Here is a 19,650-nt window from a genome sequence, read left to right as displayed (position 1 = left end):
TCTCGCCCACCACTGCCGCTCCGGAGCGGGGTTCTGCGGGCGAGTCCCTACTGCTCCAGTCCCTGCGAGGCGGGGCTCAGCAGCCCAGTCCGGCGGGAGGCCCCCGCTGCGCTCCGCACAGGTGCATAGCTCCCCGCCCCCAGTCCCGTCCCGCGCCCCGCCCATACGGCAGTACCTGCCTCTCATTGGTTAGCGAGCAGCCTAGCCCCACCCTTCAAGGCCCCTCCCCCGCAGTCCCGCTGTTCCCTAATAGGCCCCGCCTATTCCTGCCTCCACAACCCCGCCCCGTGCCGTCACTTCCGAGTGGAGGAGCCCGCGGAAGGCGGAAGTGTGCGCTTGGGGCAGCGGCAAAGCCGGGCTGAGTTGTGCCGGGTTGGCACCTGGCGGATCTTCCGGACCTGGGAGCGGGGACGCAGAGGCGGTCGGCGGGAGTGAGCGAGCGGGAGTCGATGCCATGAAGCGGCCGTGGGGCCTGGAGGGGTGTGCAGGTTGACGGCCGCCGCCTCCTACCCGCGAGGCCGCCTCCTCCAGGCAGCCGCCCGTCCCTGTCAGGGCCTCGCGCCCCGCTCTGGTCCCGGCGCCTCGCACCCGGGCTCCCGGGCCCCAGAACCCGCGCTATGACGGCGGCCGCCGCCTCCAACTGGGGGCTGATTATGAACATCGTGAACAGCATAGTAGGGGTCAGTGTCCTCACCATGCCCTTCTGCTTCAAACAGGTGAGTCTAGCGGGCGGTGGTCGCCGCCCGCGGCTCCCCGGGCCGGGAGGTCCCAGGGCCGGGTGGGGGCGTTCGGCGGCCGCGCCTGGGGTTCTGCGGGCGGGATCCGAGCGAAGTCCGTGGGAGAGAAACTCGCAGCATTGGCGGCGGCAGAGATTCCGCACGTTTAGTAACTTAAGACGAAGCGCACCGTGCGGCGGAGCACAGCGATGGGCGGAGAACGGCCGGGACCGCGGAGTCGGGGCCGTGGTGCCGCTATTGAAAACACCCGCCGCTCTGCACCTGCAGCAGAAGCGGGCCGTCAGGTCCCGCAGGCCGTGGAACTAGGGGCGCCGGTTCTAAGTTGGTCACAAGTTCGCCCGATTGTACACTTCCGGTCTGCGCGGTTCACGATGTGCAAATGAAAACACTGAAAAAACCTGAAGTAATTAAAAAAATGAGCGTCGTGCCATTATTAATTAAATACCGTGTGAGAGCAAGTCACCGTGTCTGACGTGTGGGCCCATTTGACTTCTGTTTGACCCGCAAATAAGCAGGCACTTGGTACCAGAAAGAGAGGCGGATGGAATCATCAAACTGGGTAACGCCTTTCCTAAAAACCCTCTTCTCAGCCTCCTGTGTGCCCAGGGCGGGGCGGCTGCGCCCCTGCCCGCTGGAGAGAGCCTGGGGCTGGGAGCGGAGGAAGAGTGGGGGCCCCTCCCCAGCGGATGTGGGCCAAGACCAGTGAGGTGAAATCCAATAGGTAGCAGAATGGAAGTAAGATGGATATTTTGGAACTGAAAATAGGTCCCAGTAGTTTAATTTTAGATTAGCAGGCGCTTTTAGTCTGGGAATTTTCGAGCCCCTGCCTAGAGCCCTCCAGCCTGTGTGGGTGAGAGCGCGGGACTCGCTGGCGGGCAGCGGTGGGAGGCCGCGCCCCTGGGGCAGCAGGTGTGTCTGGACATCGCGCATCCCTGGTGGGCAGCCGGCGCCTGGCGTCTGGAGGGACTACGTGTCCCAGTGTGCATTGCGACTCATCCAGCACAGAACGGCATCCTGGGTGGTGTAGTTGGCTGGTCGTGCCCTTGCAGGACCCCAGCTGCCAGCCTCGATACCTGTGTTGGGGGGGTGCCAGGGTGGCTGCCCACACACTTAGGTGTCTGCCATGTGGGGGCACAGGCCCCTGCCAGAGCATGCAAACGCGGCCAGTTTGCTCAGCAGGGCTCGCAGCTGCGCGGTGGAGGAGGCCTCCTGCGAGCCAAGGACCGGCCATGGCCACCCGTCCCGAGGGCCCGGCAGAGGGAGGGCGGCCGCCGTCCTGTGGCTCTGCCTCTCCTCCTAGAGGAGCCCCTGGCCGGAGTGGGAGGCAAGCGAGCAGTTTGGGGGTGTAATTTTAGTGTGTGACAGCATGTCATTTTGTAAACGTTTTTCTTTTTTGTTGTTTGTTTGGTTTTAGTAATTTTGGTGCTTTTAAAAATATTAACATTTTGCCCTGGCTGTGACTCGATTGCTTGGAGTTTCCTCCCCTGCACCGAAAGGTCGCGCGATTGATCCCAGGTCGGGGCACGTCCGGGAGGCAACCAGTCAATGTTTCTCTCTCACATCGAGGTCTCTCTCTCTCCCTCCGTCTCTTTCTCCTTTCTCTCTCTCTAAAATCAGTAAGTGTATCCTCGGGTGAGGGTTAAATAAATACATAAGTTAGTAACGGATATAACTAAGGGAAACTTTAAAAGAATTATTATTGACACGTACCGTACATACAGAAAAGTGCACACGAAGGTGCAGTGTTGATAAGTTTTTATAACATGGGCAAGCACATGTAACGAGCTCCCAGATCAGGAAGCATGGCCTTGCCAGCCCCCCTGGGCCCACCGCCTCCCCAGTGAAGAGCCCACCACCCACCGCAGGCACCAGAGGTCACTGTGGCCTCTGTTTCTGAACCTGTCGTGTAAAGAGAATTGTGTGACATGTTGTGAAGTCTGGCTAGTATCCCACTGCATGGATACACCCCCCTTTATTTATCCTCTTACCTTGGCTGGGCACGTACAGCGTCTCCTGTTCGGGGCTCTCCTAACACACGCACGGGTTCTGACTCTGCGCCTGCGCTTGGTGGGGGGTTGCCTCCGAGTCCAGAGCCGGGTCGTAGTATAAGCGCATGCTCAGCTCCAGCAGGTACCAGCAGGACATCTGGGTTGCTCCCTCCGTGCCTGGATCACAGAGAAGCTTGCGGTAAACGTTGGCACACGGGTCTTTTACAGGAGCGTGCGTTGTCATCTCTCTTGGGTAAACACGTAGGAGTGCGGTTGCTGGGTCAGCTGGTTAGGTGTCTGTTTAACTTGTAAGAAAGGCGTAAATGTCACTTTTAATCTCTTCCTTCCTGAATGTGTTTACCACTCGCAACTGCTGATCCCAGTGGCTAGGTGGTGGCGCACGCAGCTTGTGCAGAGGCCTGGGAGGCTCTGCGGAAGGGCCTGGGAAGGACGTGCCCCTGAGGCTTTTTCGGGACACACACAGATCTTAGATCCCTGGAGAGAGCATGTGGCCCTGGCATCTGGGAACTGGTTCCTTTTGGCGCTAGAGATGGGAGTGAAACAGAGCAGGGGCTGGGTCCCCAGGGCCGGCCGGGCCAGCGGAGGGGCTTTCGGAAGCCACGGACGCTGTGTTCAGTGGGTAAAATAAAGACAGCGCGCAGTTTTGTCAACGTCTTTCTTTCCACCCTCTAGTGTGGCATCGTCCTGGGGGCCCTGCTCTTGGCTTTCTGCTCCTGGATGACACACCAGTCCTGCATGTTCTTGGTGAAGGCCGCCAGCCTGAGCAAGCGGAGGACCTATGCGGGCCTGGGTGAGCGCGTGGGCTCTGGGGCACGGGCGCCTCCTTAACGGGCGGAGTTCCAGGTCTGGGCGGGCCGTACGCCGGCAGGGGTTCGCTTTCCTTCCCCTTCCCCTTAAAGCGTGCCCTCCACAACAAGAGTTTTCCTTATTTTTAAATAACTCAGCTTTTAAAAACTGTTACTATAGTCATGCGCTTCGAAACTGAGGTTACACGAAAGGGTGTTGGGGCGCAGTGCTGTCTCCCCTTGGAGTGAAGACACACAGAGGGTCCCTCCAGGTTCAGGAGAACCTGCAGCCCTGCCCCTCGGCGCACCTGCTGGTTGCCTGCCCCTCCTGAGTACCAGGGCCTCCTTGGGGCTGCCTGGTGGCACCTTGCTCTCCTGCCGCACTCCGCGCGCCACAGAGGACATTGTTCCAGGCAGGCTTGTCACCAGGGCAGGTCACCTGTCTGCGCAGCGCTTCTCTGTTCCCAGATGCTGTCAGTGGCAGTTTTGTTCCTTCAGTTTTCTTTCTTCCTTGGATTTTGGTGGAGGGAGGGAAGGCCACTTCTTCCTCTCTGTTTGGGATGTTTGCTGGGCGACTCGGCTCTGGGGACCACGTCAGGGCCGCGGTCTCGGTGCTGCCTCCGGACCTGCTGGCTCTGCATTCTGTCCTTGGGAATCTGGGTGGGCGCCGGCCCTGTGCGTGTCTGGGGAAAACTCCCAGCCTCTGGTGAAAGCCCCCGACCCCCAGCCCATGTGTGGCCGGATGCTGGGCCCTCCTGGGGAGGCCCGCCCTGGCCCTCAGCTCTCAGCTGCCGACGCAGAGAGGAAGTGGGTGTGCAGAGTCCCAGAGGACAGACAGTGACGGCACCTGTCAGACTCCAGTGGCGCATGGCCTCTGGTGTCCTTCCAGGCTGTTTGGTGCTGACCTGGGCGTGGAAGGGGGCTTCCTCCTTCCTGTCTGAGGGCGATGCTGCTGTCAGACACGCTGTGGGTGGAGTCACCAAGGAAGGGAAATGTACCAGCTGAACCTGAGCCCCGAGGAGCCCCGTGTCGCCTGGGATGCAGTGAGCTCCGGGAGGCCCTTCCTTCACCTGCGAACCGTTGAGGGTCTCTGCACAGCAGTGGGGTTCCCGTGACCAGTGCCCCATGATCTGCCTGGCTGTGCCTGGAAGAGGGCGTGACCCCAGGCTGGGAGGCCACGGTTTGTGACAGCTCTCTGATTATTCTTAGAAAGGCCCTGGGAAGGCCAGCCGGTGTGGCTGGATGTGAAAGGCTGAAGCAGCCCCACTGCCTGTGGACACCCTTCCACGCGGTGCCTGGGCCCTGGCTTGGGATGACCGGTTCCCACCGCCAGGAGCAGAGAGGTTCCAGCCCGCCAGTGGCCTTCCGTTATGTCTTGGGCACCAACAGGGGGCCACCCCTGTGTCCCTGGGCCCAGCTGGCAGCATCAGCCTCCTGCAGTCCTGGCTTCACTGTGGTCCCGTCTCAGAAATGGGGAGACCCAGCCTGTGAAGGGAGCCCTCGGCAGGAGGAGCCGAGAACCTCTCCCAACCCCGTGGGCCGGCTGCTCTCCAGCCTCCCGGCCGCCTCTTGCCGCTACTTCAAGGGCCTTTCTCCCTTCTCCTGGGACAAAGCTCGTGCTGGGCCCAGAGCGGGTGGCCCAGGAGGAGAGCCACTTCCTCGGTGCCGCAGGCCAGGACAGTCTGGGTCAGCCCTCCGCCCTCACTCTCCCCACCAGTGCTTACTGTGCCTTGTGCGGTGGCACCGGGGACTCAAACGCCATCTGAGGCCTGGCTCCGGACCCCCCACCTTGAACAGCACGGTTTCACGTGTGCACCCCATCTCTACCCTGCTGCTGATAGTGTCGGTGAGCAGGAGGCCTTGACGTGGGTGAGGGTTGGGGGCCGGGGTCCTGCACCGATGGAGGCCAGCTGGGGTCAGCCCCGTTCACAGCAGCCTCGGCCTGCGGGCCACGCTGTGGTCCTGGGAGAGGAAGCGCCGGTGCTTGGGGTCCCTCCCGACACCAGCTCTGCACTCAGCAGGAGCGCTGCTTAGGCCACACCGGCCCTTGTCCCCCAGCAGCCTCGCCTTGTAGCTGCAGGGTGCGTGTCACAGCCGAGAGGAGGGCTGGACCGCAGTGTCCTGTCCGCTCCTGGGTGCGCTGGCCCCAGAAGATGCTGCTTGGCCTCGAGGGGAACAGGAGGGTGGGCCACGGCCCCCCAGCCGCCCAGAGCCATGCCAGGCAGCAGGCTGGGGGGCTACTAGGCTTTCGTATTTGAGACTTGGGGTTCAAGGTTGCCGGGGGACTGGCACCCGAAGCGGTGTGTGGGGGGTGTGGCGTGTGTGGGGGGGCACTGGCCTCGGTGGAGGAAAACGGGCCGGCAGGGAGGCTGCGACCCAGGCACCGCACTGCAGGGCAGCACCTGGGCCCCGGCCCCGGCGGTCGTCCGGGGAACCAGCTGCGCCTTTCTGGATGAAGAAGTGCCGCCTCCCAAGTGGGTCCTCTGACTTCAGGGAGCGCCTTCCCTCTGCCTAGCACACAGGCGTGTTCTCGGACTTTCTCTGAGCGTTTCGAGTATGTTGTCAGCGCTGAGCCTCCTCTTGGAGAAGGGGGAGCGTGGGACAGCCAGGAGCCCACCTGCTTCGTATTCCGGGCACTCGGGTTCTGTCCAGGGTATGCTGCCTGGTGGCGGTCATCCAGAGGCATGGAGGGCCTCCTTTTGGTGACAGCATGGCAAGGCGCACGGTCACCAGCCAGGCTCCTTTGTCATCTACCTTAAAAGGGGGCTGGCCTGAGCGCACGTGTCCTCTCCCATCCCAAAGTGCTGTACGTGAACATGTTCTCTAAACCTGCTCCTGACATCACAGAGAGAGACCAATGAAGCCCTCACTCGGGCCCTCTGGTTCAAGCTGTGAAAACAGGGCATGCCGGGCCGGGCGACGGGCCCTCCCGGGCACCTCTCAGCTCTGCCCTGGCCGGGCAGGCCTCCTCCAGGCAGGCCTCCTTCCTGCTTGCCGTGCAGGGAAGCAGTTATGCTGCAGGGACGGTTTTCCTTCCTTCCTTTCTTTTCTTATATTCTTGGAGTGAAAAACCAACCAGCCTGCCTGTCCTTGCTCTGTTCTTATTTTATGTGGTTTCCATTTGTTGATCATAGATCTGAGAAAGGCGTGTCCCCCTCACACCTGGGAAAGGCCAGAGCAGCGGTTCGTGGTCGCGCTGCCCCTCAGCTCTTACCTGGAGCACCGCGGCCGATGTGCGCCTCCCGCCGTTGCACTGAGCGCCAGTGATTCTCTTTTCTTTTGCACTAGCACTGCACGCCTACGGGAAGGCCGGGAAGATGCTGGTGGAGACCAGGTAGGCGAGGCCCGTGCGGGGGCTCCTGTCTGTCCTCCTTGCCCGGGGCCAACGGGAAACATGACACCCGTGCTTGGAGCTGGATGGGTTATCACTTCCTATGTGTTTCTGACGTGTTACCTACTAAATATTTGAACGTTTACTTCAGTGTACCCTTAAAATGCTTCATGTCAAGGTAGAAAGCCCTGCTTAAGTCTTACGAAGGGAAATTGGACGTGAGGAGCCTGGGAGCAGAGCAGTGGGGTCCCCTCAGCCGCAGGTACCTCTCGGTGCCGCTCCCGACACCGGGACGTCCCCACCTCCGAACACTGTCGCATCAAGGTGGCATTGAATTAGAAATGTCATATTTTTCTCCCTTTAAAGTAAAATCTCATGAGCTGGAAAACTTGCTGGGAAGCTGCACTTTTAGGGTTCTAGATTTGGGGCCGCCCTGTCTGAAAGCCATTGGTCGTTCTGCGACTCGCTGGGTGTCACGGGGCGATTTGCAGCCCCGTGGAGAGGAGACTGTGCGACCCCTTGAAGAAAAGTGCAGTGTTATTTGCTGTTCTTTCGAAGTGCACTGCGGTGCTCCCCGGACGCACCCGGGCCCCGCAGACGTGTGAGGTTGTGCCTTCCGAGCAGCCCGGCCTCCGGGGGCGTGTTTGCCGCGGCAGCGGGGCTCAGCGCCCGTGTCGCACCAGGACCACGCGTGGCCTGAGCCCGGCCCTCCGCTGGGCGTGCTCTGCCCGCGGTGAGACCGCAGACCCCGGTCCCCGCCACTGACAGCAGCCCCCCCCCCCCGCAGCATGATCGGGCTGATGCTGGGCACCTGCATTGCTTTCTACGTCGTCATTGGCGACCTGGGCTCCAACTTCTTTGCTCGGCTGTTTGGGTTTCAGGTAAGGACCCTCTCAGGTATCTGGGGGCTTGGCACGCTCATGGAACACTCTTAGGTCCCATCTCAGACCTGCTGGAATAGGAGGGGTCGGATCTGGGTGCTCGGGGTGGAGGCAGAGGGGACTCCTGGGTGGCACCTGCCCAGCGCCGTGCTCGGCCCCCAGGTCACCAGCACCTTCCGCGTGCTCCTGCTGTTCGCGGTGTCGCTGTGCATTGTGCTGCCGCTGAGCCTGCAGCGGAACATGATGGCCTCCATCCAGTCCTTCAGCGCCATGGCGCTCCTCTTCTACGCCGCCTTCATGTTCGTGGTGAGTGCCGGCCGCTCGCCCGCTACTCTGGTCGCTGGCTGCCTCTTGGGAGGCCGGGAAAGCAGCTAAGAGCCCGGAACGCGACGTGAGGCTTATCCTCGGGAGCAATCGGCCAGTCCCTTGGGAAGTGAGGGTGAGGCCGCACCTCACGTTAGGGGATGAGTTTTAGGTGGGGGTGTGGCCAGGAGTCCCAGTGCCAGCATTTGGTCACAGAGATGCTGTTTTCTAAGGGAGCGTTTCTAAGGGACTGGGTGGGAGGGTCCCGTGTGCAGTGGGTCCTCAGCACATTCCGTTCTCACTGGGCGTTCGGAGGTGAAGCTGGTGCCTGGGACCCGGGGCTAGGCCCTGACCTGCCCATTCACTGGTGAAGTCGGAGTGATGATCTTTCCTGGGGAACAGAGCCTGGGAGTCTGCAACTGGTCTTCCTTCCAGGACCGAGCACCGGCGTGCGTTCCCAGCAGCCTTCAGCTGGGAGCACCGACCAGTGACGGCCTCCCCACTGCCGTCCGCATCCCAGCTGGGACCCCCCATCTGGTCCCTGAGGCGGTGGGGGGGGCCTGGCGGTGGCCTCACGGCTCGCTGCCTGGGCTAGATGGCGCCCGCAGAGGCCACTGCCGTGAGCGTCCCATGGGCTCTGCAGCGGGTGCCCCTCTTGGCAGCCCTTGGCCCACACATGGCCCAGCTGAGGGCAGGGACCGGGCAGGTGCGGACCCCTGGCCTCCAGCCGGTGGCCCCAGGCTCGCCGCCCGGCAGTGCGGGCTGCGACATGGAGCGGGATGACCGGCCCCGAGCGCCTTTCTCCTCCTCACACAGATTGTGCTGTCCTCCCTCAAGCATGGCCTCTTCAGCGGGCAGTGGCTGCGGCGGGTCAGCTACGTCCGCTGGGAGGGCGTCTTCCGCTGCATCCCCATCTTCGGCATGTCCTTCGCCTGCCAGTCGTAAGTACCCGCCTGCTCCCAGGGCCCAGGTGGGTCTGTCCTGTGTGGGTGGGGGCCCGACGCTGGCCACGGGCCGCGTCCGCTTCCTTCCGTTGTCCAGCACCGGCCCCTGGAGTCGGGTCCTGTTCAGTTGCAACCGTCGCTGCCCCACCCCCTTGAGGGAGACGGTGACATTCCGTGAGTCTTACATAGAGAAGTCATTTCTTTTCCTGATCCGCTGCCGCCACTACTGGCGAGAGCACCAAGTGTGCCAACTCCCCTGAGGCGTTGGCTGCGGGAGAGTGGAGCCGCCCCAGCCATCTGATCCGCAGAGTCCCGAGCGTGTTGCCAGAAGTTAGCTGTGTGCGTGAGAACGTGGAGAAGGAGGCTGCACAAACATTGCCTGCAGGCGGCCTCCGGGATGCTGCGTGGCGCGTGTCTGCCTCCCCTGGCGCGGAGCCCCGCGGGCGCCCACCAGCCGTTCCCATAACTGCAGCAGCATCGCCTTCACCGCCAGTGGCGAGAGCCAGTAACCCGCTCAAAAGAGAGGCGTGAATCCGGTGCGGACGGGAAAAGACCATCAGGGCGCGGCGCTGGCAGAGCGGCTTCCAGCCCCCGCCACTCTCATGGGCATGATCGCGCCAACCGCAAACCGGCGCGACATAAAACGTGCTCGTCCTGTGTGCTCGCAGCCACACGCGAGATCCAAGCCGCCGCTTCCCGCCCCCCGACTCTCCTGGCAGCGCAGTTTCCACTAGAACACGCTCCGCTGTCGCTGTTCAGTGTCCCTTTGACAGTGGGTGATGACAGTGACATTCTTTCACTGGGTACCTGGTTACCAGGTGTCCCTTTTGTCTTGAGTTTGCTTTTCTAATAATAGCCCCATGGTTGTCTGTTTGGGGGCGGCCACGTGGCAGCCAGCGCCCGTCTGTTGGGTTTGCTTCTGAGGTCTGTCCTGTTGCAGGTCCCTGAAGGCTCATCCCGCCACTCACCCAGGCTGGGCTCCCCCATGGGGACCCCGCTCCAGCCGGTCGGCACCAGACGTTGGTGCCACGTCCCCTGCAGGGCCTCAGCTGTCTCCCAGCTGCACGGGCCTGCGGCCTCGCGGTCCACAGTGACCTGTGTGCAGCAGTGGGTGGGGGCATGTCAGCTTCTGGCAGCCTGGTCTCCTCGCCCTCCTGGTTTGCACCTCACTTGTAAAGGTGGTTGTGGGGTTTGGCTTCACGGACTGCGAGGCTTATCCACCCCGTGCTGGTGATGTTCTGTCCTGATGCACCTCCTCCCCTGCCCCAGGGCCTGTGTGGCTCTTGCACAGTGTGACTGCTGCAGTGGTGGCCCCCATGGGAGGACAGTGGGTGGGGATGCAGAGTGCCACCTTCAGCACGGGGTCTGCCCTTGCTCTCTTGTCTGGATGTCCTCAGCACAGCTCCCCGCCTTAGGTCGGAGAGCCCACGTGGACGTGCCCCTTCCCCGCCCGGCAGCACTGCACGTGGCCCGGGGCGTGGGACAGAAGCCACTCCCGTCCTCTCCCGCCTCCTGTCCATGCGGCTCTGAGCGCCTCTGAGGCACAGACGTGGGCGGGCGTCCAGGCCGGCTCGTGTTTGTTTAACTTTCCAGTCTTTTGACAGTGATGCTCTGAACCGCTTCCTGCTTCCCCGTAAACATGCTGCCTCTGCCCAGCCCCACTCTCCCCAGACGGTCACGCTCCTCGTCAGTGGGACAGACGGCCTTTCACTCTGTGGCACTTGTCAAGTGTTTGCAGGGAGCGAGTCGCGAGGGCTCCTGCTCCCCAGGCCCCCCATGTTGCAGCGTCTGGGCTGGGCTCTGAGTTACATGGTGGCAAGTGCGGGGGGAGGGGAGGGGTCAGAGACTCTGGGCTGGGACCCGGGCTGGCGGCCCGGAGGGCGCGTCTGCCTCTGGGATCTGCTGGCAAAGGCGCCTGTTTTCTCACAGCCAGGTCCTGCCCACGTACGACAGCCTGGACGAGCCGTCGGTGAAGACCATGAGCTCCATATTTGCCTCCTCCCTCAACGTGGTCACCGCCTTCTATGTCATGGTAGGACCCCCCACAGCCACCCCCCTTCTCCCAGCTGCCACAGTCCCCTGGAGCCCGGCGGTCGCAGGCAGACCTGCTCCTCAGCTCCCCTCTGGGCCCCGGGATCCGCCCGCCCTGGTGGTCCTCTACCCTGTCTGGGGGGCGCTCCGGGGCGGGGCTGCGCGGCCAGGCCCCTGTCCACCCCTGCAGGGCGGGGCTTAGCCGCCGCAGTGACAGTCAGCCTCCTGGTCCCTGCCCCCTGTCCCTGGGACGCGCCCGTTGGCGGTTTCCCTGCGTCGCAGACGGAACCATCAATACGCTGACGTCGCCCTGAATTCTGCGGTGTCAGCCTCTTTGTCGGGCTCACAGACGGTCTGTGCACTCGTTGCCAGCAGAGCGTCTGTGTCCACGGGGACCAGGGGGTCACCCCCCGTGCCCTGGCTCAGATTTCAGACCCATTAAGATGTGCCTCTTGCGTGAGGGCGCTGGGCCCTGGCTCCTTCCTTCCACGCGGGAGTCTTGGTGCCCTGCTGTCCCGTGTCAGGCCGTGCGGGGCCCTCACTTCGGCTGCTCCCCCTTCTTACCAAGGAGGCCCTTGGCGAGCCGGGTTGGCCGCACGTGGGCGTGGCTGAGGCTGCCGGGAGGGGCCGCGGGCCCTGCGGGTGGTGTGGCCCCCGCCCACGCCCCTCCCCTCTGTCCTGCGGCAGGTGGGGTTCTTCGGCTACGTGAGCTTCACTGAGGCCATCGCCGGCAACGTGCTGACGCACTTCCCCTCCAACCTGGTGACCCAGATGATCCGCGCCGGCTTCATGATGTCGGTGGCCGTGGGCTTCCCCATGATGATCCTGCCCTGCAGACAGGCCCTGAACACGCTGCTGTTCGAGCAGCAGGTGAGGCCCGCGCCGGGGCAGCGGTTCTCCGGCCTCAGGACGCTCTCCTAGTGGCGCTGGCTCGTTTTAACTTCCCCAGGCAGCGGGCGGCGCGCTCGCCCAGCCAAACAGGAAAGAGGTTCAGTTAAAATGAAATCTTTTAAAGGGAATTTTTTTAAACCTGACTGTGGAAAAGGAGGCGGCGCCAGAACAAGCAGGGACGGATGCGCACATGCGCGCAGGCCCGGCGCCCCTGCAGGCCGCGCTCCTCGCAGGGGCTTCCCAGCACCAGGCTGCTCCCCACAGCAGAGCAGGGAGTCGGGGTCTGGCACTCGCGCCGTCCTGGGCCGGACGAGGGGGTGGGGTGGGGGGCCGTTTGGTCAGCGGGCGGGGGCATGACCGCTGGGTCCCGGTACTGTCCTCCTCGCGCTGGTGTGACAGAGCATTCTGACCGTTTGACAAAAGACGTCTGAGCCGTCACGTGTGCAGACGCGGTGCTGCCGAGGCCTCCTCGGTCATTGGGCGTGTGGCCCTGCCTGTGGCCGAGGTGACAGCAGAGGCACACACGCAGGAGCTCACACCCAAGGGTGCCTCCAAGGCCCGGGCCCGTGGCTCGTGTCTGGCAGCGTCAGGTCCCCGCCTGAGGTCCTTGAGCCTGGGCTGTGGCGTCAGCGGGGGCCTCTGGTGGCTCCACAAGCCGCACGTGGCTGCCTGGGCCGTCTGTGGTAGAGACTCCAGGCTGGGGAGGGGGCTCCCAGGCCCCGGACAACGGGAATAATGCCCCTTGTCCCCAGGGTCAGCGCCGCTTCCCATGGGTCCTGCCACCAGAGTCGGCACCCAGGGCAGGGGCCAAGCCCGGAGGCAGTGGCTGCCCTCCCTGTCTGGGTCGCCCCCCGCACCCCATTAACTGCTCAGGCAGCGGGCACGGAGCCAGGCCCCGTTGCGCACTTTGTGCCTGGGCGGGGGTGGCAGGCGTGTCACGTGGCTGGGGCCCCGCCCTGAGGGCTGCCGACCTCCATCTTCCCCTGTCCGGGGCAAACGTGCACCTTGTATCTGAGCTGCGTTTGCGTTTCTGTACGTGGACCGTCTTTATCATTTGGACGTGGAAAACCGACAGTGGCTCAGAGGCGGGGCCGCCCGGGAAGGCAGCTCACGGCACAGGGCCGCCGGCAGCGTGCCTGCCCCCGAGTCGGCGCTGGCGAGGGGGTCTGTGTGTCTGTGGAAACCCACCATCTCCGCGCCTTTGCCCCTTCACTGTGGGCACGTGTTCTGGTTGTTGCTGGGCTCTCGGCCTCGGCCTCCGGGAGATAACGCGGGGACTCTGCGCACACAGCGCCCGCTTTTCCTCTCTGGGGTGTTTCTCGGGTGAACGGTGGTGCAGGAAGTCCTGGGTCAGGAGGGGAAGACAGTTGCCATCCTGAGGCTGCTCCCCACCTGTCCTAAGAAAACCTCCTGTGACTTGGAAATTGGGTGCTTAAAATTCTAGTTCTGGAAGGTTCTGAAGCCTTCCTAGAGTGGTATTGTTTTTGGGGTTTTTTTTTACGTTTTTAAAATAACTGTTGCAAATCAAACATTACTAATTTTTTAAAAAGGTTTTATTTACTTTTAGAGAGAGGGGAAGGGAGGGAAAAAGAGGGAGAGAGAAACATCTATCGATTGCTTCTCATATGCGCCCCAACCGGGGACTGAACCTGCAACTCAGGCAGGTGCCCTGAGTGGGAATCGAACTGGTGACCTCTCGGTTTGCAGGACAACACCCGACCCCTGAGCCCCCCAGCCAGGGCTGCAGGGGTATTTTCATGATCAGCCCCTCTATGTGCCCACACTGTTCTAGAAGCTTCACTGCAGCATCTCACTGGGTCCTCAGCGTCTGACCCCGTGTTCACACATGAGGAAACCGTGGCACCGAGGGGAGGGAGGTTCGGGGTTGGCCCCCGTGCACCACGCAGCTGCTGGCGTGAGTGGGTGGGCGCAGGCCCCTCACCGAGACCGCGGGTGGGTGGCACTGGGCGGACCTCTCGTGGTGCCACTCCGACAGGCAGGCAGGACTCGCTGCTCACCTCTCACCCGGAGCTGTGGCGCTCACGTCCATGCCCGCTGGCGAGCAGCCTGTTCCTCGCGGTCCGGCAGCAGGGCCACGTCAGAGTGGCTCCACCACCGTGGTGGGCTCCCCGTGCGGAGCCGTGGGGCGCTGGTGGGCCCCAATGGGCTTGCTGAAAGTGGGGTGACCGGCCTCTCACAGCCTTTTTGTTTGTATTTCCTTCCACGCAGCAAAAAGACGGGACCTTCGCCGCCGGGGGCTACATGCCACCCCTGCGCTTCAAAGCGCTCACCCTCTCGGTCGTGTTTGGAACCATGGTCGGCGGGATCCTGATCCCCAGCGGTAAGTGGGGGCTGCTCTGGCCACTGGCCTCTGCCGCGCATCCCCTCCCGTTCTGCGTCCCCGCCGTTGCGTGCAGGCACTCGGCGGCTGCCACGTCTCAGGGTCTCAAGTGCAGAGATTCTTTGGCACCAGAGAAAGTCAGGGACAAACGTGGCCGCTCAAGGGGACTACCAACAGGTGTGGAAGCCTGAGCTGGTGCCGGGCAGGGACTGTGACGTGGGGCCCAGGCCTGACCTGGGCGAGTGGCAGTTAGAGTCGCTCCTGGATAAGCCTCTGGGTGGACTGGCTGGAGGGCTGGGTGTGCTGGACGCTCCAGCTGTCCCTCCAGGAGCCCCTGGTGCTCACCCCTTCCCGGCCCTCTGGTCCCAGTGGAGACGATCCTGGGCCTGACGGGCGCGACCATGGGAAGCCTCATCTGCTTTGTCTGCCCGGCCCTGATCTACAGGAGGATCCACAAGAACACACTCTTCTCCCAGGTGAGCGAGCTGGGCTGTCTGGGGTTGGAGAGGAGGGGGCGTGTTCCCTGACGGCTTCTGTCAACTGCTGCTTCTTAGCCCAAATCTGCCGGGGCCCGCAGGCCTGGGAGGCACAGGGGTACGCCGAGGCGGGGGTCTTCCCACGGCAGGGCTGCCCGCGTGCTGGCAGGGGTGCGTGGGGAGGGCCCAGGGCTTGGCATGGGTGTCACACAACTTCCTTAGCAGCACTGATGACAGCTGCTCCCAGACGTGTCTATGTGGGGACGGCATTGTCTGTGGGTCGCGCCTCCTCCCCTCGCTCCACCCCTCCTGAGCCCACCCCACCCTCTTGCTGGGGACCCTCTGATGGAGCCGCCCCTCCGATCTGCTGGTACAGAGGAGCGGGGAGAGCGTCGGCGGGCACGGGCGTCCCGCTGTGTGTGAGGACCCGTCTGTACGGCGCCCGCCTGGGGTTCAGCCGCCCGTGCGCTCCGGCGCCGGCCTCCTCCCTTTGTGTCCGCCGGCAGCCATGGGGCACCTGCGTGTCTCTTCCTGTGGCCGGCCCTGAGCCGCTGCGGAGCGTTTCTCACGGCGCTCGGGTAGTGCTTTGGAAGTGCAGTGTACGCGCAGCAAAATGTAGTTCCCGGGTACGGCCCCGCCGCGGAGCCCCCATCCCGGGCAGGTCGGAAGGCCCTTGCTCCCAGGCTCCTGGGGGCACCTCGCTGTCCTTCCTCCCCATGGTCACTGTCCGTCTGTCTCCTAGCATTTGGAATGATGTTGCCCGTCCGCCGGTGTGAGCGGGGCTCTGCAGCGTGCATCCGCCTGTGTGTGTGCGTGCGTGTGTGTGGCACCCTGAGGTCATGTCTGCGTTCCTGGCATGACTATGGGGCAGGGCCGGGGCCAGGGTCCTGGGTGGGCACCCCAGTTTCTCCTGGTGCACGGGCGTGCATTCTGTTGGTTACTCACTTGGGTGGGGCGTTTCGGGGCCCGGGGTTATGTCCATCCAGCTTCACTGGGTTTCGCTGAACTTTTTCTGGGTTTCCAAAGGGGTCATCGGCACCACATTGGAATTCCAGTGGCTTTTCCACCTGCCATCCCATCCACAGACCCCGGTCCTCCGGTGGGTGTGTGGTGAGAGGTCCCCACGTGACTGAGGAGGTGGGGGCCCTTCTGTGTGTGTCCACCCCCTGGGGTCTTCTGGACCATTTTAATATACGGGGTCGTCTGTATTTTCTTATTGATGTGTAGAAGCTAAGATTTCAGATCCGCTGTAACTTTTTTCAGGAACACATATTGCAAAGGATTTCCTTCCCTCTGACTGCCTTCATGTTTCGATGAACAGGTGTGAACTTCAGTGTGCTTAGTGTGTTGGTGCTTTTCTCTCACTGGGTGCCTTTTGTGTACGATTGGAGACGTCCTTACTTGTCCCCAGGTCCTGAAGGCGGTCTCCTGTGTGACACTGCAGAGACATTGTTTCCTTGGTCACAGCCGTGGGCTTGGTGGGTGCGAGGCAGGCTGAGGACCGGCTGACCACCGGCTGACCAGCACCCCCAGGCCCCAGCCCGGCCCCTGCAGGTGGGCTGCGGCCTCTCCATGGACGGGCGCCCTCCTGGGTCGGCGGCAGTGCCTGCGGTCAGGCTTGGTGCCGGACGGTCGCAGCCCTCCAGGTTCGTTCTGCTCTGGGCTGTCTTTCCTCCTGCCGGCCCTGCCTGTCTTTGGGCCGGGCCGGTCAGCCTCCTCCAGGACGGCCTTCGGCGGGGGCTGCAGCAAAGGGAGACGGCAGGGTGGCAGCAGCTTTCAGTGTCCCTGGCCCGGGTCCTTTCCACCCGTGTGGGGACTTCCTGCTCATGTCTCCAGTGGGCGGTGGGGACACACACTGAATATCAGTCCTTGGTCATCGGTTGGGACTCACGTGGCGGCCCAGCCCGTGGCCCTAGAGGGTGCCCACCCTGCTGTGTGGGCTGCGCTGTCGGATGTGGCGTTTGGGCCACATCCACGAGCTGTGATTCTCAGATTTACATCTTCTCCTTGACTTTCAATCTTGTTGGTCATCGTTCTGGGAACGGAGGGGTCATTCCCGTTGTCCTTGTAGGTTTGCTCATTTTTCTTGCTGTTCTTGGCTTTTATTTTGAAGTGGAGTCATTAGGAACACACGGGCTTAAGATGCTGGTATCTTGTGAAACGGACCCTTTTTCTTGTGAAATGCCCCTTTTTACCTTTGAATGTGCTTCTCCCCTAGAGCCACCCCAGTCTGGCGTGTTGTAGCCGAGCGAGCCTGGTTTGGGTTATAGTCGCACAGCCTGGCTCTGCCCCGTGTTCCTTCGGGCCTCCCTGCGCCTCCCCGTTCAGGTGTGTCCCTTGTCATGCCCATGGCACCTGGTTGGCGTTCAGCCTGTGTGTTCTTATCCAGTCTGTTCGCAGGAGTACTCCGGTCCGTTTGCAGTGGGTGTAGTGACTGATTTGGGGGGATTAAAGCTTCCGTCTTACTCTGTGCTTTTTATTTATCCCATCTGTTCTTTTTTGCTGTTTTTCTCTTTGCTACCTTTTGGATGAATCAAGCTCCTGAAGTTTTTATTCTTTATTCCTCGTTAGCTGGTGTGACTGCAAGGCCGTCCACGAGTCACTGGTAAATGACACTGACCACGTCCGGGACAAGGCCAGGACCCCAGGGGGTCTGACTGCACACACCCGCCTGCGGTGTGTTGTTTTTATGTAGTTTAATTTTACATATATTTCAAACTCCGTAAGACATTACGGTTTCAGGTAGTCAATATTGACTTACATGGATCCCTGCGGTTTCTTGGTTTTCCGTTCTCTGGCCTTGCCTCCTGGCGCGCCTGGTCGTAGTGTGTGGACATTGCGTGTGAGAACCGCCAAGGTCCTTTCTATAAATATTTATTTATTTATTTATTCATTTATTTATGAGAGAGGGGAAGGGAGGGAGAAAGAGAGGCAGAGAAACATCCATGTGCAAGGAAACATCGAATGGTTGCCTCGCGTACGGTCCCTGACGAGGGACCGAACCCATGACCTTCTGTTTTGCAGGACAATGTCCATCCCACTGAGCCGCACCGGCCAGGGCCCGTTGAGGGTCTGATGGCGTCCTCCTCCCTGCAGCAGGCAGGATGGCCAAGGCCTGTGTGCAGGTGACGAGGGTCTGCCTCTGCTTTGCCCCCTGGTCAGCTGTAGCCTCCCTGCGTCTCGATGAAACGCCATCACCTGAGAGGCCTCAGTTCTCTGTGGGACCGTGACAGCTGGTGGGGCGCTGGCCTGGGGCAGTGACACACGGGGCATGGGCGCCCTTCCTTCTCTGGGAGCAGAGCCCCTCGCTCCCAGCGCCCGCGCCCACCCGGTGGCCCTGCAGTCTCAGTGCCAAGGCTGTGCAGCAGCGTCCCCCTCCAGGCGTTGGGGCGTTTTCGTTCTGCTCTCGTGGTAGGTAGTGTGAGGAAGGAGCCGTCCGCTGCCAGCCGCCCCGCCCCAGCCAGCGGCAGCACTGGGGTGGCCTGCAGGAGCTGCTCACTCAGGAGGAGGTCCGCCGCCTGCCGGGCTGCAGCTGTTTTCTCCATTTCCTCGCGTCTCCGTGTTCTAGTTTGTCAGACCCGCTCCGGGGAGAGAAGTCCTAGTTCAGAAGACCCTCCCACTCCTGTTACATTAACGACTCCTTCCCTCCTCCTGCTCCTCCGGTTTCACCTTTTCATTCAGCTCTTCAGCCCGTCTGCCTCCTGCGTTGGCGTGAGGGACGGGGCCGCTCTGCTGAGTGTGTTCCTAGGTGGCTCCTGGCTGTCAGGCCGTGGTCCAGGTCTGGCGGGAAGTGTCCCCGCCGCCTCGCATGACGCCCTTGTGTGTGTTGGGCCTTGTCTGGGCCTCGTGTTCCCACCGCTGGGAGCCTGTCCTGTCCTGCGGCCTCCACGCCATTGTAATGACCACGTCCGTGATGGTGCACCCCACGCGGGATGCGCTGAGACGCTGAATTCTAATTCCTCTTCTTTGCTTTTATTAATAATGTTTCTGGGCGTTCTTGTGTGTTTTCCATATGAATGTTCAAGTCAGCTGACCTGAGTCTTCCCAAGACTTAACTCCAGCTTTTTGTGTTTCGCTCTAGTTGGAATTCATCAAGGCTGGAGGTGAATTTAGAAAGAGCCAATATTTTTATACCCGCGCTGACCTATAGCACGTCCCCTGGACTCCCCGTGTGGTGACAGGCCATGCTCATTCGAGCCCGTGTGCACTGCGCCCCGAGGCCCGCGGCTGTGGTGCTGGGCCGCGTCCCCCTGGTGCTTTTGCGGGTTGCTGTCATGTGTTGGGAGGCTGGGCCTTTCGGGTGTTAGAGTCTCACCCTCATCAGAGCACAGGCTCCGGGCCCGGGAGGGGCACAGGGTGAGGGGCAGGTCCTCTGTCTCCTGACGCGGAGGGGACCATGTCTGGTTGAGCCCGACGTCAGCTGTGGCTCGGTGTGCCCATGAGTGCGCACACTGCCCGCCTGCACACGTCCGCGCGGGCTGCGGGAGCGTGGTGTCCCCTGGGCCTGTCCCACGGCGGCAGGAAGTGTCTAGGAAGCACGCTGAGCGGCACTGACCGCCTTGCGCCCGGCACGGAGAAGGCAGCGAGGTTCGTCCCTGACTTAGCGATGGGGCGGCCCGGCCGACCGTGGCTGCCGCACGCGCATGCCGCTGCCTTCTGCTTCCCAGCGCGCGGCAGCATTCTGAGGAGCGAGTCTTCTGAGAAGCTCTGCGCGCACAGACCTGGGCCTCAGCAGCGGGCTCTCTGCGTCACACAGAGGCCCCTTCTCCTTCAGTCCCTCCCGCCCCCGCCCCCCACCCCATGGCCAGCGTGGCCCTGGCTGGTTGGGCTGACGGTCCCGCCACGTTGATCAGTTAAGGTCCGTTGTCTCCTAGCGGCCAGCGGGCCTGACGGGCAGGTGGGCCTTTGAGCACTGCCCGGC

At 62.4% G+C, this 19,650-nt stretch overlaps 1 protein-coding gene across 2 annotated transcripts in view; it reads left to right on the top strand.

The window, feature by feature from the left end:
• Positions 1 to 311: 311 nt before the first annotated feature.
• SLC38A10 (solute carrier family 38 member 10) overlaps positions 312 to 19,650 on the top strand; it is a 29,893-nt gene continuing 10,554 nt past the window's right edge. For both annotated transcript variants that reach the window (XM_090292805.1, XM_090292806.1), the window contains exons 1-10: positions 312 to 716; positions 3,419 to 3,536; positions 6,820 to 6,865; positions 7,650 to 7,743; positions 7,906 to 8,049; positions 8,863 to 8,987; positions 10,920 to 11,022; positions 11,709 to 11,891; positions 14,142 to 14,253; positions 14,623 to 14,729. In XM_090292805.1, the coding sequence (XP_090148931.1) occupies positions 618 to 716; positions 3,419 to 3,536; positions 6,820 to 6,865; positions 7,650 to 7,743; positions 7,906 to 8,049; positions 8,863 to 8,987; positions 10,920 to 11,022; positions 11,709 to 11,891; positions 14,142 to 14,253; positions 14,623 to 14,729 (1,131 nt within the window). In that variant the 5' untranslated portion in view covers positions 312 to 617. The remainder of the gene's footprint in view (positions 717 to 3,418; positions 3,537 to 6,819; positions 6,866 to 7,649; positions 7,744 to 7,905; positions 8,050 to 8,862; positions 8,988 to 10,919; positions 11,023 to 11,708; positions 11,892 to 14,141; positions 14,254 to 14,622; positions 14,730 to 19,650) is intronic.

Source organism: Furipterus horrens, unplaced genomic scaffold (genome assembly GCF_987537825.1).
Source record: "Furipterus horrens unplaced genomic scaffold, mFurHor1.1.pri manual_scaffold_11, whole genome shotgun sequence".
Classification (NCBI taxonomy): Eukaryota; Metazoa; Chordata; class Mammalia; order Chiroptera; family Furipteridae; genus Furipterus; species Furipterus horrens.
This window is presented reverse-complemented; position numbering and strand designations above follow the sequence as displayed.